The following is a 16,502-nucleotide window of genomic DNA, read 5'->3' as shown; positions in this document are numbered from 1 at the left end:
TGTGGCAGCGGCCCCTCCTCTCTGAGGAAGGAGAAACCCCGAGTGATGTCAGACAGCCTGACTGTGACCCGAAGTCACCCTCCAGATCTATTTCCCATGGACGGGGCGATTCCTTTCCGTTGAGCTGCAGACTGGGCGTATTCACAGGGGACTGTGACCACTCCCCAAGAGGGGTGTCTTCCTGAGCGAGTCTTGGCAGCGGTTAATAAGTGATTCTGTGGCACCCCCCGCCCCCGGCCCGGGGCAGCGTTGCTCAGGCGTGGTTGACAGTGAGGACCCCAAATGAGTCGCCACAGGAGAGTGTGGGCTTGGCGGCTGTGCCTCTGTTGTGACCTGTCCGGATCCAAACCTCAGATTTCCCACCTCCAGGCCCTGTGATCGTGGGCAAGTCACCTAAGCCCCCCGAGCCTCGGTTTCCTTGCATAGAAGATGCAGGGCGGGAATGGAAACAAATGAGCTTTCATCCTCTTGAGGGCCGTCCAGGGCCGTCCCCTCCGACTCCAGGAGGACCCGCTGACTCTGCGCCGGCCCCGAACACCCTTCCCCAGATGTCAGGGTGAATTGCTTTCTCGCTTCCGTTAGGCCTTGATCGCAGATGGCATCCTTGAAGACAGTCTTCACTTAAACAAAAGAACTTCTCATCCCGCCCCCCCCCCCCCCCGCACGCCCTGGTATGCCCTCACCCTGTACTCTCTCTGCTCTTCACTGACCTGCTTAGTTTCTAGGTCTCCCAGTCAAATGTATATTCCACGAGAGCAAGGAACTTGTTAACAGCTATATTCTGGGAGCCTAGGACACAGCTAACACATAGTCGGTGTTCAGTATTTGCTGATCAATTTTTAAAAAACACACAAATAAGCCCTAGCTGGTGTGGCTCTGTGGATTGAGCGCCAGCCTGCAAACCAAAGGGTCGCTGGTTGGATTCCCAGTCAGGGCACAGGCCTGGGTTGTGGGCCAGGTCTCCAGGAGGGGGCGTGTGAGAGTCAACCACACATTGATGTTTCTCTCCTTCTCTTTCGCCCTCCCTTCCCCTCTCTCTAAAAATAAATAAAATCTTTAAAAAATAATTTAAAAAAACACAAATAAATTGACCTAATTAGCCCAATACCTGACATGTTGCCAGAATAAATGTTAATTGTCCCCATGTCATTGGGTAGGCTCACTGGCATGTGTTCATTTTCACTCCTGTTTGCAAAAATGCCTTTGCAGGTAGCCTGTGCAGGTCGGGGTGAGCGCTTGTGTATTTGGACCCTGGTTATTCCACTGGGGTCCTTGTCTCCACGTAGCAGCGCTTTCAGAATTGGCTACATGTCCCAGGGAAGCCAGACATTGTTGATAAAACTGGCTGATGCAGAAGCAGGGACACCCAGCCCTGACCTTTCCCATCATCCCACCTGCTCTCTGAAGGGGCTTTGCCACCACCCCTAAGGCCCCGATGAGCCTGACCACGCTGAGCCATGCAGACCCAGCAGGCATGGCTCCCCCACTCCCAGTCCCTAACCTCTGCTTGCCCAAAGCCTCCCATTTTCAAAGGGACAGCCCAGTGTCTTCCTTGGACTATGTGTCAACGAGCCTGATATTTGAAGATACCCCCTGCTCCAGGGGCGGGGGGTCCTTCTCAGCAAACCCAGAGCCTCCATGGCCCCGACTTCACCATCTTAGATAAACGGGCTGAGCAGCTCTGTGGGAAACGTGGCTGACATATTGATCGACTCCCTTGTCAGGTTGATTCTGTGCCAGCCAATGAAGGTGGGAGCTTCTAAGTGGCACTCGGCAGGGCTCGCGCGTACCCTAAATTTCTGTTTCAGGCAGCCCCTGTCCCAAGTTGCCACTTTTCAAGGCCTGTAATCTCCTGTCCTTGAGGAGCTGGAGAATTTTGTTACCTGCACCCAAACCTTCTCCCTTTCTTCTGCTTGGGTTCCTTCTGAGTACTTCTTTTAGAGTCCGTCTGGCCCCAAAAAACCAGGCAGTTTCCATTAGAAACGATCACCCCACCTCCGGGTCGGCCTGTTTCTGACTCTCGCCGCAGCCCGGGTTCTGTGTGTGGTCTGTCCGTCCTGCCTCGGTTCGCTTGCAGCACTCCACGCACATTTTCTCCAATTAGCCAGAGGGAAACTTTTGGAGTTTGGCTGCCTCCTGTGTTTTCAGTGGCTGATTTCCCAGCTGCCACCTGGATTACACAAGCTTCCACTTGGAGCCTTTCCCTGTTCCATCCTCGCTGACCCATGGAGCCCCACTGTTCTGTCCGAGGGTCCCTCTGGAGCGGAGCCTGTCAAATCATGATAAATTGTGCATTTTGGCTGCCGGCGGGGGGTGAGAAGCATCAGGGAGAGGGCCTCCCAAACTCATTTCACTTCTGACCCTAAGACGGTCTGAACAGCACCTTTCGGGACAAGCTGCTGGCGCATTTGTGGGAGCGGGAGCGGGGAGTGCCCGCTGCATCCAGGGTGTCTTACTACATAACTTGTACATTGATGAGGCCAGCGTCCACCCGAAATCTTGAGATAAAGAAGCAATAGCTCTGGCTCCTCCGAGGCTCCTCAGTTTTCTAAATCTGATTCTGAGAGTGAATCACAACTGGAAATACCATGACATAATGTTTAAAGCTGTTTTTTGTTGTTGTTCACAGAACCAAATGTAGTGGCCCTCGATGTGTCCTAACTCTTCCTGGCTGGGTTTTGGAAAGGATTCTCACCCTATAAATAAGTAGCTTCAAGGGATGCACAGTGACCTGGTGTAGAAAAAATGGAATTTGCTCACTTTCCCTAGGAGTGAATGTATCAGTCTAGATAGTCTCAGGCATGCTGCTGTAACAAACAACCCCAAACTCCCAGCAGCTTGCAACAGTACCAGTTTATTCCTTCACTCATTCTGTTACTGTTTCACTGGTCAGCCGTGGCTCCTAGCCTGATACCTTCACTCAAGACCCGGGCTGATGGTGTGGAAGGGGAAACGAGGTGTGCAAAATATGTGCTGCCTGATCACAGGCCCACATCCGAATGCACCAAGATGAAGAAATAGCGCCCCCTTCAGGAAGGGGTGCTGAATATAGAAAACAGTCATTCATCAACCACAAGTTGCAAGAAAGAGACCGGGATTGCTAGGATCCTATGGCAAACCAGAATTTGTAACCTGGTCTCTAGGACATAAGAAACAGTCAGCCACCTGCCACTGTCATAGTCCTCCTTCAGTTCCAAACTCCCCGGGGACTGTGACCACACTTCACAGTCTGCCGTTTCCTCACTGGTAAGAAGAGGATTATGACAGTTCCCAGCTCCCATGTGAGCCGTGAGCCTAGGTTAGGATAAGGCCTACAGAGAGTCCCCCAGTGCTGACCATAGCAGGGCTTCAGGGACTGGCCGCACGGATTGATATCCAATAAGCAGAGCAGCGTCTCTCTGCAGGCTCGTCCACATTGCTGCCGGTGGGTATCATCCCGTCCTTTGCGCTTCTGTGTTATGCCTATTTTTATTTATAAGAACATAACGCCTTCCGATCCCACCCCTCCATCTTCCCCCATGTGGCATTGCCTATCCTCTAAACACGGACAGGGCGCCTTCTCTATTCGAGGCGCCCTGCGAAGTCTGCTGGGGGGCATTGAGCGGCTTCACCCGCCTCCGTCCCTGAGCAGCCGTTATCGTCCCTGCGAAGGGAAACCTTTGCAGAAGGCAAAAGGGGAGTTTGACTGGCTGACTGATTTCTCAGCGGCAGCCGTTGGGCAGATCAGGAGCAGAATGAGAAACAGAGGTCTCGTTGGTCCAGAAACTCATTCACGTCATCCCCTGACCCCGGGTCTCTATGCTGAGGACCCTTCAGCCCATCCCCACAGGCCGGAAAGACACTCTCATTTTCTTACTCAAGAAACAGAGAAGGAATTTCTGATCAAGGGGGGAGAAAAGTATAAACAAAAGCCTGTTTTAGACTCTGCTCTTCCCCAGCAAAAAAAAACAAAAAAACAAAAAAAAACAAGAGAAGATGGTTATTCCCCTACTATGATTCTCACTTATTAACATTCAGTCAAACAACAGAAAATATGCCCAAACTTGAGTTTCATTTTTGTTGCGCTGCTTCCGCTGGGAGGATGGAGCTGGTGCTGGGCAGACGTGGCTTCTCCGCTTCTCCCAGCTCCATCTCACTTCCTCCTCTTTTCCTTTTCACGTCTGGGAGTTGTCTGAGAAGTTACTTGCATCCTCTCACCCTAACCCGTCTCCCCCCTGCCTATAGTTTTCTTGTTTTCACAACACTTTAAAAAGAGAGAGAGAGAGAGAGAGAGAGAGATGCTATGGACTCCAAAACAAAAAGGGAGGGAGGGCCAGCACATCCGAGAGCAGCGAGAACAGCGTGTGCACATGTACCTGCGCATGCCCCGGTCACGTGCAGGACGGCCCAGGGGTCCTTTGCTGGCCGTGCTCCCAGGGCCGAGGGCGGCATTGTGCTCTGCATGGGATGGCCCGATGGAGACCCATACAAGGGAGCGGCTTTGACCAGGGTTTTCATGCCCACGGGACACCGCGGAGGTTGTCTTCCACACCTGACGGACCTGCTGCTCCCTGTTCCCAGTGAGGAAAGCAAAGCTTTGCTAGGCCTCGGCCCCAGCTACACCGGCACTACCTACCTGTCCGAGTCTGTCTTAAAACACGGAAACCCCTTCCAAAGAACCTCATCTCAGGGCAAGCCCTGATGACCCCATCGTCACATTTTTTTTTTTTTAATCATTTTAAAATAGCTAATTCTTTGGCTCCTTTCCCCTGGTAAGTGCAAATCAGAAGCTATCATCACCTTGAAGCAACCGTCATTAGTTCTCATTTCCTGACCTCTGTGCAGTGAAAATATGCCATTATTTGAGGCGGTAGCCTGTAGTCTCTTCCAGTAAGTGACCTACATATAACGGATAAACTGCAGAGGAAAATTAGGCGGTCCTTTGTCAGAAAGTATACAGTGAATGTCACTCTCTCTTATTAGTATTTATGAACTCAAAGGGTGGCCACGATGGGCTTTGTGCATCCGAGTAACGTCCGGAAACAACACATGGTTCTGAGCCGGGAGCGTCTGGAAGGAAAAAAGCCTCCATCCGCGTGGGGACACCTTGCCACCTGCATGCGCAGCCATCAATCTGAGCTGTACTGTTGGAGGATAGGTTTTTAACCTTAATGGAATGCGGCCGACTTGAAGTGGTGGCAAGCATGCAGAATTAATTGCTGTGTGAACAATTTCCTAAGCATTGTTCATTGTGTTTCCTGTGGTTAATTGTTTCTCCCATCCCCGCATCATCCCTGTCACCGGCCCTTTCTCTCCCGCAGCGGCGCTGGACACAGAGTGACAGCGTCAGCCTGTGTCCGATGGAAATGCCAGACAGACTTGGCGCGATTAGTGTTTGAAGGGAAAATGTGAAGGGAAATGAACTCCTCACTGATTTGCAAATGAAGCATTTCTTAGATGGGGGCTTGGTGAGCATGCAGGTTGTTTGGGTCTCGCCGTCTGTTGCATGTGGTCAAACAAGGCACCAGGAAGTGACAGAGATGGGGGGCAGGGGGTGGCGGGGGTACTGAGTTTGCTCATCTAACTCGGAAGTGGGGAGCTGGGCCACACAGAGGGACAGGGAAGACCAGGAGGAAGTTTGCATTTGGGGGTTTGGGGTGCACAACGCACCAGAGCAGCTGCATGCAGTTGTGTTTGTCTCCTGAGCAAAGAGAAGAGGCTGTGCCTCAGAACTGTCTCCTTCTGCACCGTGGTCAAGTGTATGTTTTTTTTTGGGGGGGGCAGTAAAGAGAGGGGAGGAACTGGGATATTTTCAGAAAAGGACCCCATTCCCCATTCCGCCAGCACGCCCAGGCTGTTTCTATACTGGCTGTAAAGTATTCCCTCGCCATGAAGAGGGGTAGGAGAGGAAAACATTTTTAAAGTTTGAAATAGTTGGGGCGTGGGCCAGCTGCGTGGTGTTTCTGCGTAAGTCGCGCAAAGCGGGCTGGTCCCATGTCAGAAGCCTCGTCTTAAAACTGATGGATGCGTTGAGAAGTCCTCGTCAGTGGCCCTGGACTACCGGTCTAAGGACAACCGCACCTCAGTGCAGGGGAGCCTGGGCCCGGTGTGCAGAACCCCGTCCAGTGGTTCCAAAGGGGCACTTTCCTGTCTGTGAGGGCGCCACTTGGACGGTCTGGGCTGTTGCCCGCCGCCCCCCTGCCCCCCGGCCACCGCAGGGACCCTCACTCCCTGAGGCTGTGAACAGCAGCAGGAAAGGAGACCTAACCTCCCAGAACTACCTGTTTTCTGTATTTAGCTGTTATTCCCGGTGGCCTGGGGCCGGCCACTTTTGAACAGCAGCTTCCTTAAAAGCCAATGGCTTGGAAAAGACACCTGGCCCTCCCCCTTGACATTTGCATTGCTGAATTATCTATTCATATTTTCATTACTTTGTCTCTCCCGCAGCCATGCATCTGCTCGGACTCAATTGGCAGCTCCAGCCGGCAGATGGACACACCTTCAACAACGGCATTAGGACCGGCTTACCAGGAAACGATGATGTGGCAACGATGCCATCTGGAGGCAAAGGTGAGGTTACAGCTGCTGCCTGCCCCCTTGAGGTCCCTGGAAAATGCAGAGCTCTCGCCAGCTGGTTCAGGTTTTCTAATCCAAATCTTGGAAGGTAGGCAAAAAGGGAGAAAAGGATGGTGGGGGATACATCACCTTTCCAAAGTACACCCCTCCCTGTTAGAATCTGTTTGCTGTTCCTGTCTGTTAGTTCTGTTTGGCTGCAGCCGGAGCTGGCGCGGTGCCTGCTCGGAACGATGTGCATACCTATGCTATCTGCAGCACCTGGCAGGCTCTGGAGCTGCTTGAAAGCATCCAAGGCCTGGGCAGAAGCCGCAGCACCAGCAGCAACTGGAGAAAGTCCTTCCTGGCCGAGAGAGAGAGCCCTCTCCTGGGGAGAGAGGCGGCCTCCCCAGGGAGGAAGCCCCGCCAGGTTCGGCCTGAGAGATAAGGACTCAGGCTCAGAGTGGTTGGGCTTTGGGAGAGAATAGAAAGGAGTTTTGACAACTAGGGAACAAAGCTTCTCTTCGAAGAACAGGGAAGGGGACAATAGGAGTATTTATGGAAGCAATCAGGCAACTGAATTCTTGCAAGGGGGAAAAAAAGGTGCTAACAAGGTGCTAAGGAGGAGGAGAGAAAACAGAACCATGGGGAGGTAGGGACATATACGGGATGAACTAAAATCATTATTCTTACACCATCTTTTTTGTTTTTTTGAGCTGTGTAGCCCTTCATTAGCAACTAAAATAGAAGGTATCTGCTGTGCTACATGGGTAGAAATGGGCTCTAACGGGAGGTTTATTGTATTCTAATACAGATCACTTACAAATGCAATTTATTAGAAAGCTTCCACCTTTAAAAAGAAAAAAAAAGACAGCAGCAGCCAGTGGCACTTAGGCTCGCGAGGAAGTCACAGACAGGTGGGTTTCTCCAAACACAGAATTTTTCACTCCCACGTTTCTTAAAACACCTCTCCAGGATATTTCAAAGATGGGAAAGGCACTACCATTTATTGCGCACCTATTGCAGGCCAGGCGTAACGTTGTGTGATGTCAACAGCTCTAGAGGGAGGGAAGTCACCTCAGAGAAACTGAGGCCTGAAGAGTTCGAGAAACTCACCCCCAAATAAAATAAGGAGCCAGGCACAAACCAGGACTCCGGCCTGTGCCCTGTGCATCTTTGGGCAAGCCTGTTGGAGTTTCCTTAGATCAGTCATTTTCCCCAGAGAAGATTCCAGAATTCATCTTCCCCTACAGGTGTACCTTCGTCATCCTGAGATGCTAATGTTGCTGTCCTAATGCTTCAAGTATGACTTTCTGTCTTTTCATTCAGCCTTCCCTAATTGCTCTCCTCATCTATTCTAATCATAACACTAAATTACCGTGAAGCAAACATGAAAAAGTTTCACCTGTGGATGAAATTATACACTTTCCATGATCAGGTCGCTAAAACTACACCTTAAAATGAAAAGGAGACTTTCTCTTAACTGATCAGGTCCTGCCTTAGCTGACAAAAAGGCCCCAAGCTCAAGGTGTCAGCCCCGGATTTTAACCTCTTCCCCTCTAGGACTTGGTTTCTTTTATGACCGTGGTTTTCAGCAGGGGCATTTTTGCCTGCCAGGGGACCTTTGGCAAACATCTGGAGACAGTTTTTGATCGTCACAACTGACATCTAGTGGGTAGAGGCCAAGACGCAGTTGAACGTCCTACAAGACACAGGACAGACCCTGCGGTGAAGAACTGTCCCATCCAAAATGTCACAGCGATGCTCTTTGAGAGCCCCTGCTTCAGGGGGTCCCTCTTATACTTTACCCACGAATGTCCTTGAATCTGCAGGTCAGCACCCTGTCCTTTGAGAAGAATGCAGAATGCACATTTGAAAGTGAATATACATATTCTATCCTCAGGCACAGAAATGCCTGTGAAGTGTGTACACATTCTAAAGTTACATGCACACTTCTTACTTACGGTCCTTCACAAAAGGGGGCCGCTGATAGGCATTAGCGTCTCTAAATTAGGACCAGCCACTCCTCCCATTCGTGGTTAAGCTTGAGCATCCTACAGTGGCTCGGACAGCGCATGGGAGGGTGGTTCCCTGCGGAGAATAAGCCCTAACGGAGAGGACAGTGTCTCTAAGTCACCAGTGAAGAAACACTTTCTACGGTGTCTTTGGAAAGACTAGAATTTTCCCCCTCGGGTGCAATATGCCTTTGAAAATGTTGTGTAAGCCGTGTAACATCACCGGTTCGCTGTTTTCCAAATGAGTCATGAGACAGACAAAAAAGGTGGCTGAATCATTGTCCAATGAATTTTGTCAATAGGACTCTTATGAAAAGGGGTGAGAATTTAAAATCGCTTACAGTTGAAGTAAAACTCTGAACATCTCCTTTCTGAACACCAAAACAGGACTCCTCTGATGACTGAAGATAAAAGATCTCTTCATTAACTTGCTGTAAAGTTTGGTGTTTAAAAAACAACTAGAAAGGTCTTTGTTTTCTCACACATGACTAACTCTTTTAGAGAAAGTGACCTTAGGTTTGAATTTCTTTACTCAGTGACCTCCCTCCCTGCCTCCCACTCCCCAATTCTGTACATTTGGATAACCTGAATCGATTCCAATTGACTACTTTTCTAGTGTTTCAAAGAGACAATCAAGAAATATTGGCAATAAGTTAATTAAATAACACCCCCTCCATTTTTGGGTGGTGTACAATAATCCTTCACTCTGATAATGTTTTAATCAAGATACACCACACATGGCCACGAGGTTAATCTCATTAAGCAATTACTGGGTAAGTATCCAGCAGAAGCAAATTAAAATGTAAGCAAAACACGGACATGTGAGTCCCATCTAGGATGGCACATCGATAGAGATTTCATTACCTGGTCTTTAGGAGTGTTTACATTTCTCAGATTTGGAAAGAAATCTAATAGACAGGGCAGCCTACACATTCTGATGTGTTAGTGGAAACAAAGCACTTGATTAATTAGTTAGGAGGGTATGTTCTCTGGCCTTTATCTTCCCTTTTCCATTTGTTGTTGTTCACGGCTTATTGTTTTTTTCTCCATTCTCTCTTTCAATTAAACCTTAACATGGTTGGTTGTTGGGTTTCAGATCAAGAAAGGGGAGCCCATGGACTGCCAGAATCCCTCACCATCTCTGTGTATTTCTATGTTAAAAGGAATGAACTCATACATCTTCATTATGAGAGCACAGAGCACTTTTTCTATAGATCTTGGATTAGATAAGCCTTGAGAACAAAGATTCAATACAGTGTTCTGACCTGGTCAGATAATATAAGGGAATCCAGTTTGATTGGCTGAGCCCAGAGGCACAGCATACAGGCGCTTTTAAAGGGCACATCATCAGTAGCCAATTTGCTCTCTGATCTTAAGGAAGAATAAGCTCCCAAGTAGAATTTCGTGGATCGTTCTCAAAACCTATCATTCATTTGTAATGTAAAGTGTCCTTTGTATCAGAGGTCAGCAGACGACAACTGGTGGACCAAATCTGGCTAGCTGTCTGTTTTTGCAAATAAAGTTTTATTGGAGTACCACCTTGTGCATTTGTTGTCTGTGGCTTCTTCTGCACCACAACAATGCAGTTAAGTAGTTGCAACAGAGACTAGACTCAGGCCCACAAAGCCTTAAAAGGCTCTTACTATCTGGCCTTTTACAGAAAAAGTTTGCTGACTGCTCTATGTCATTCACAAACCCTAGATATAGAATGAACTACATTCCTACTTTCCTTGGCCTTTCCAGTAAGTACACAAATTACAGGAGTCTAGGGAGAAGAGACCAAAGTACTAATATATCGGGGGTTTTTTTTTCCTTTCTTGACTATACGTTGCATATAATGTAATCTTAGTAACTGCGCATTAACAGGTTCTCTATAACACAGGACTCTGACTTGGTCCAGCTGGATGCAAACACCAGCTTCCTCACTGACCAGCCGCGTGAACTTACGTAGGCCAGGCATCTTCCCTCGGCCTCCAATTCCTCATCTGTAAGCCCATCCCCTGCGTAAGCATGCATGCTGTCCAGCATACATGAGACAAGCCTTGTATAACGCAGTGTGTGGGATCTGGCACTTAGTAAGAGGCACACGAATATTAGTTATCGTCACTGACATCATCGTGACATCTTTCAGCTGGCGCACTGAACAGGCTGCTGTAGGCTGCCACTTCCTACAAGGCGCTCTAATTTCCAGTGGTGAAGGCTGCCTTCAGAATGTCAAGATGGACAATCACGCCGCCTCATCTTTTTTTTTTTTCTTTTTTTTTTTCTTTTTTTTAATTCTCAGCATTAGAACAAACGCAAATGAAGACTTCTTCCCAAACACTTGCTTGATGAGGTCCATGGGAAGCTGGACTTCGCAGTCAGCAGGGCCAACGTGCTGGCCGGTCTACCACGGTGTCGCTTGTCTCAGTGCAGCCTGAGTTCCGCTACCGCCAGCCTGTTTGAAGCCCCACCGTTCTCAGTTTATAACTCAGCTGTAAACATTTATTTGTGCCTGGAGCACATTTCTTTCCTACCCTTTGGAAAAAAAAATCAGAATTTCCAGATGGTATGCAAGTTGGAAGAAAAATGGCAAAGACTGTTATTCTGTTTAGAAACATGTTTTTCTACACTTGCCCTTTCAGCAGAAACTTCATAATGATTTTTACTAGTTGGCTTAATGCATGGTACGAGGAGCCAGATTAGCAGGAAGGTTGGTAATTCTTCCTCTGGCTCTTGTCAGCCTCTCAGTGAACAGAGCCCGGGGTTTCAAAATGATCGTTTCCCTGCATGAGGCTTTTTGATAGTCAGTGAAGTCCCCAGAAGGGCAAGGGGTCATTACATTGGAGCCAGTCATTACAATGGTGCATGTCTAGCGGAAAATAGACCAATAGCCTACGCACCAACACAACAACCTCCCTCGCTTTGGAGGCCATATTCTACCATTGTTACGGACAGGTACCACCTAAGTGCATAACATTGCTAGGTTGCAGCTTCTGATTGTCACCCTCAACCCCATCCTAAGTTGCAGAGTTTTTGATGTCCCCGGCGTCATCGTGGCTTGACATGGCTATTAATAAATCCAGTTCCCTCCCCACTGCACTTGCCCTTGCTCACCTTGGCTCTCGTCTTTCCGAGTGGCCTTGCACATCCAGAGACTGGCCTGCTCTGTCCGCCGGGACACATGCTGTTTTGAATCTCCTGTACTGAGCACACACAGCATCTGGAATGCAGTCAGCATAAGGGTTAGATGGGTGAGATTCAGTATTGGCCAGACATGGCTCTAAGTCCCAGCTCCCCTACTTAAGAACTGGGTAAATTTAAGCAAGTCACTTTATTTTTGTGGTCATCTCACCTGAAAAATTAGGGGGAAAATTCACAAAGGTATCAGGAAATGGCGTGCCAAATAGTAACCCCTCAATAAACTTTAGCTGCCATAAAGAATACTAATAAACTGAACTACAGATTAATACAGAACACCACCTGAACAGTCAGATTATAAATGTCTGGTGACAAAGAGTTGACCTTTTTTATCTAAAGGGACAAACTGAGTTTTCAAATGATCTAAACAAAGGCTACGTCGTTTTATAACGTCCTTCAGTGCCCATTGTCCCAAGCGCAGGATTTTATAAAATCATTATTGCCGTGTGATACTGTGACAACCATCTCAGAAGCAGTGACGCTCAGGGTAGAAATCTGTTCCTGAAGGGTAGCCAGCCAGCAACAGGGTGATGGCTGATGGGCTGCTGAGGACTCAGAAGAGCTATAATCCAAGGCAGTGAATCTAATGTCCTTAGGAGAATCTTTTCGCCCACCTCTTGGTTAAACAGAACCCTCAGATGGTTGTCCTGATTCCCCAATAAATGGAAATGAGGTGTAATGACTGAAGCAATCTTCTGAATTCAACTTTATTTGCAATAGATAAAAATATGTGAGGCAGAATAATCTGCAAGGCAGATTTACGCCAAGGTGCCTCCAGAGTTTGGTTAAGTTTGGGCAGTATGAATGTGAGGTTTCATTTCCCCAGGATGACTATGAGTTCATTCCCTTTATCTCTTGTTTGGGAAATCATCTCGCTGTTTCCATAAATGAATTATGGCAACGTTTTCTGAAATGATTAGCTCCTAATGTGGCTATGGAAGGCTGTCGATTTGCTCGACATCAGTCTTACTTAACTGGTTGGGACTGTAGGTACATGTTTCTGAAATAGGCAATAGCTTCCCATTTACACAGGCAATCTTCCGTGGAGCTGTAGAGGTGGGCCATCCTGTAAAATTGATCATTAGAGTGTTGCTTCTAAAAACCCAGAATTCTCATCTTCAAGCTGCAGACGAACCAGCCAGAACGATCGTGTGTTAAGCATCTGCTTCTTAGGGCAAAACGATCATCTTCACTTTTCACGTTGAGCTCATAGATAGATAGAAAAGTCTGACACGGAAGCCGCAGCTCTGGGAGGTGTGGGCTGGACTGGACCATTGCCTAGACTGAGGATGGTGGCCAGACATTCACAGACTTTCACAAGGATGCTGAGTTCTTCGTCTCCTGAGGTTGCCACAGGACCCTGGGCTGCGGGTTGCCTGGATGTGGGATGATGGGAAGGCAACATACACCCCAATTTTTATATTGACCAAAGATTACCGAGCACTATAGTAGATGCTTGATAAATATTTGTTGCATGAAAGAATGAATGAATGATCCTCCCAACATTGCTTTGGACATTCATGAATCATCGTTAAGTAAATAAAACCGGGCCACATTTCACTAACAGGCTGAACAGAGGTGATACCTACCAAGAAGCAGCTAGAATACAATTTGCAATTTGAAGCAAATGAACTTGTGACTTTGTTTCCTCTGGTCATAGCACCTTAATTCATGTGACAGGTCCCTTCCTGTCTGCAGACATGCTTACCGCTCATTGTGTGTTGATTTTAGCTGCTCTGAAAAATAACAGCCTGTTCCATTCAGCACCACCCCCAGCCCCGCCCAGCCCCTGGCCCTCTGTTGTGAATTATGCCTGTGCCAGGAAGCCTGTATTTTAAACTAGCCCACCACAAACTGATCCTCCAAATCTGGGGTCGTACAGCTGTTTTTAGGCAGCACAATAGCAGAATAGAAAGATGTAGAAGCTCCTGTAAGTCAGATACTGCATATTTACCCTGGTTAATCCTCCGAAGGAGCCCCATTACCCAAATGAGTAGGTAAACTCAGAGAAGGGGCGTGATCCGCCTGAAGGCACGCAGCTCACAGCTGTCAGAGCTGGGATGCACACCCAGGACTGACCGTGGCTGGGCCACATTGCCTTCAGAGGTCTCAGAAATTCTCAGTATGAGGCTACCCTCCCGACAGTAAAGACCGAAACCTCAGTCACTTTGCTTCCTGTCGCCTGTCTCTCAATGGCTGCCTGTTAGGGACTAGCCGGTGTTTGTGGTCCTAGAAGAGCCGGCACGGCTCCGGGTCAGGTCAGTCTGCGGGACAGGGGGCCTGGCCTGTGCTGCCGCCCTTGACCTTAGAGAGCAGCACAGACCTCCACTCCTGGACACCAGCCCAGGGACTTGACCTTCAGAGACAGAGTCACCAAGGCGGTTCCCCACACTGGCTGCAGCAACTGGCAAAACCATCTTTCCTAATGTCCTTTGAGGTGATATTCACACAACAGTGTTTTTAAAATTATAGAAGTTATACACACTCATTTTAAAGATTTTTGAGAAGTATATAGAAAAAGCTTCTTTTCTTTTTCTATAAAGAATATTAGTGGAACAATTGGGAAATTTGAGTAAGGTCTGTAAGTTAGAGGTAGCGTTATATCAATGCTGATTTTCTGTTTTTGATCTATATGGTGGTTCTGAAAAAATAATGTCCTTGCTTTTAGGAAAAAACACAGGAGTATTTAAAAGTAAAGGGGCGTCTTGTCTGCAACTTACTCTCAGTGTCTCTGGAAGAATACACATGTATTTTATATCTATATAATTTGTGCTGGACCCTGTATGTATATATATTTTTTCTGATGGGGGTGGGGGTGTAAAGGAGAAGCGAGCTTCGGTGTGGAAGGTGACCTGGACCTTCACTTCAGTGTTACTCAGTAAAGCAGGTTTGTCCATAAAGGAAGCTAATCAATAAAGCAATCGCTTCTAGATGGTCCCACCAAAAATTAGTAATGGGAACAGATGCCGAGTCCCAATTTTAAGCTTGTTCCCAAAGAATCGTCATACTCTCCTCTCTCTCTCGGTAAACAGGCAGATCAGGCAGACAGACAGACAAAAATGTATACATATATACATGTATACCTACCTATATATCACTCACACACAGAGTGTCTTTCTTATAGAAAATCCTTTACTCACATAGCTTTCCCACATAGCTTTTCCTTCTTGTATTTAATTCCGTGGAACTAGCTAGCACTCTTTTGACCGCTGTGTGTACTGGCCTTTGTTCTTCCCGCCCTGGGAGAGAGCCGTTCTCGTCATGCCCATTTTACAAACCAGGAAGAACGGAGGCCCAGAGAGGTGAAGCCAACTGCTGGACGTCACCCAGCAGGGAAGAGCCAGAGTCACAATTCGAACCCAGTGCTGTCAGGTTGCAAAGCCTGTGCTCAATCATCAGCCGAGTGCCCTGCCTCCCATTTGGGTGGGACATGGAGAAGGGGAGCGTCTGAAACCCCAGGGGCACCTGCGACACCTGGGAGGGCAGCCTGTGGTCACTGATGGTAGCAACGTGTTTGCTAAAGTCCAGGTCTTGAAGTTGGGCGTCTAGTGAAAGAAGGGGGTCCCACCGGTGTGAGACCCAGACCCCTGCATCTCCTTGTCTGACGTCCCCGGGGCCGCGCCCTGCGGAGGCAGGCTGCCTGCGCGCCTCCGCAGCCTCATTTGACTTGACATTATCAAAATCCATTTAGGTTTCAGCAGCAGATTAGCGGCTCTTGGGGACTGATTTCCTGCTTCTTCTCCATATCCTGTCATTAACCCAGCAACCTGACAGACGCAAAGGAAAGCCTGTCCTGTTAAACGTGAAGATCACTGAGTTCTTTTATATCCCTTTTCATTTTTTTAATTTTTATTGAATTTATTGGGGTGACATTGGTTAATAAAACCTAATAGGTTGCAGACATACAGTTCTATAACACATCACCTGCGTCCTGTATTGTGTGTTCCCCCTGCCATGTGAAGTCTCCTTCCATCACCGTGTGTGGATCCCCTGTTTACCCATTTCTCTAACTTATTGCCACACTGAGACTGCCGGGGTTGCTTTTGGCCACTCTCCAAGGCCCCTCAGCAATTCTTCCCCAGGGGTCTTTTTTACTACATTTTTTCCTTACTGGGTCTTTTTATTATATCCCTTCCCCCAAAAGGCCTTAATTTGGGGGGCGGGGGAGACTGTCTAAAGCGGCATTTTTAACTACAAATTAGTTTCTAATTTAAAACAATCAGAGCTTCTGATCAACTGGGGATAAGTGTTTCCCCCTGGACTTGTCATTATTTTAACAAAATAAAGAATGCAATTTAGGCTTAGAGCCTTACAGATAATGATGATGATGATGATGAGAGCTAATTTTTATTTAGTATTTATTTTGTGCCAAAAATTATTCTAAAAGCTTTCCATGGTTTACCTCACTAAATCCTCAAAGCAATCGTGAGAAATAAATAATAATAGTGTTCCAACTATACAGATGAGGACACTGAGACAGAGAGAATTGATACATTGAGAAAGGAGCAGAGCTGGGACTTGAGGCAAGACAGTGTCAACCCCCGGTGTCTGCTCTTTTGTATTATGCGCGACTCTTCCCTCTACAGGGAAGGGTTCATGTCTATCAGCCAATATAAAAATGCATGAGGAACAAGCCATCTAGTCCCCATTTAAACATCTAAACCACTTAGGACTTCTAGTTGTTTCTTTTCTTCTTCTTTTTATCACCCAAGGACATCTTTTTCATTGTTCTCAAGGAAGGGCGGGGCGGGGGGGGGGGAGAGGGAGAGATCGATT

General features: G+C 47.8%; 1 protein-coding gene across 2 annotated transcripts in view; it reads left to right on the top strand.

Annotated features, from left to right (window-relative positions):
- Nucleotides 1–16,502, top strand: part of TENM2 (teneurin transmembrane protein 2) — an 831,811-nt gene that overhangs the window by 645,217 nt on the left and 170,092 nt on the right. For both annotated transcript variants that reach the window (XM_054568075.1, XM_054568074.1), the window contains exon 6: nucleotides 6,427–6,549. In XM_054568075.1, the coding sequence (XP_054424050.1) occupies nucleotides 6,427–6,549 (123 nt within the window). The remainder of the gene's footprint in view (nucleotides 1–6,426; nucleotides 6,550–16,502) is intronic.

This window comes from Pteronotus mesoamericanus, unplaced genomic scaffold (assembly GCF_021234165.1).
Source record: "Pteronotus mesoamericanus isolate MK-2021 breed Mesoamerican mustached bat unplaced genomic scaffold, CSHL_Meso_final contig_2, whole genome shotgun sequence".
NCBI lineage: Eukaryota > Metazoa > Chordata > Mammalia > Chiroptera > Mormoopidae > Pteronotus > Pteronotus mesoamericanus.
The sequence above is the reverse complement of the archived record's forward strand: the minus strand, read 5'-3'. Positions and strand labels throughout refer to the sequence as shown.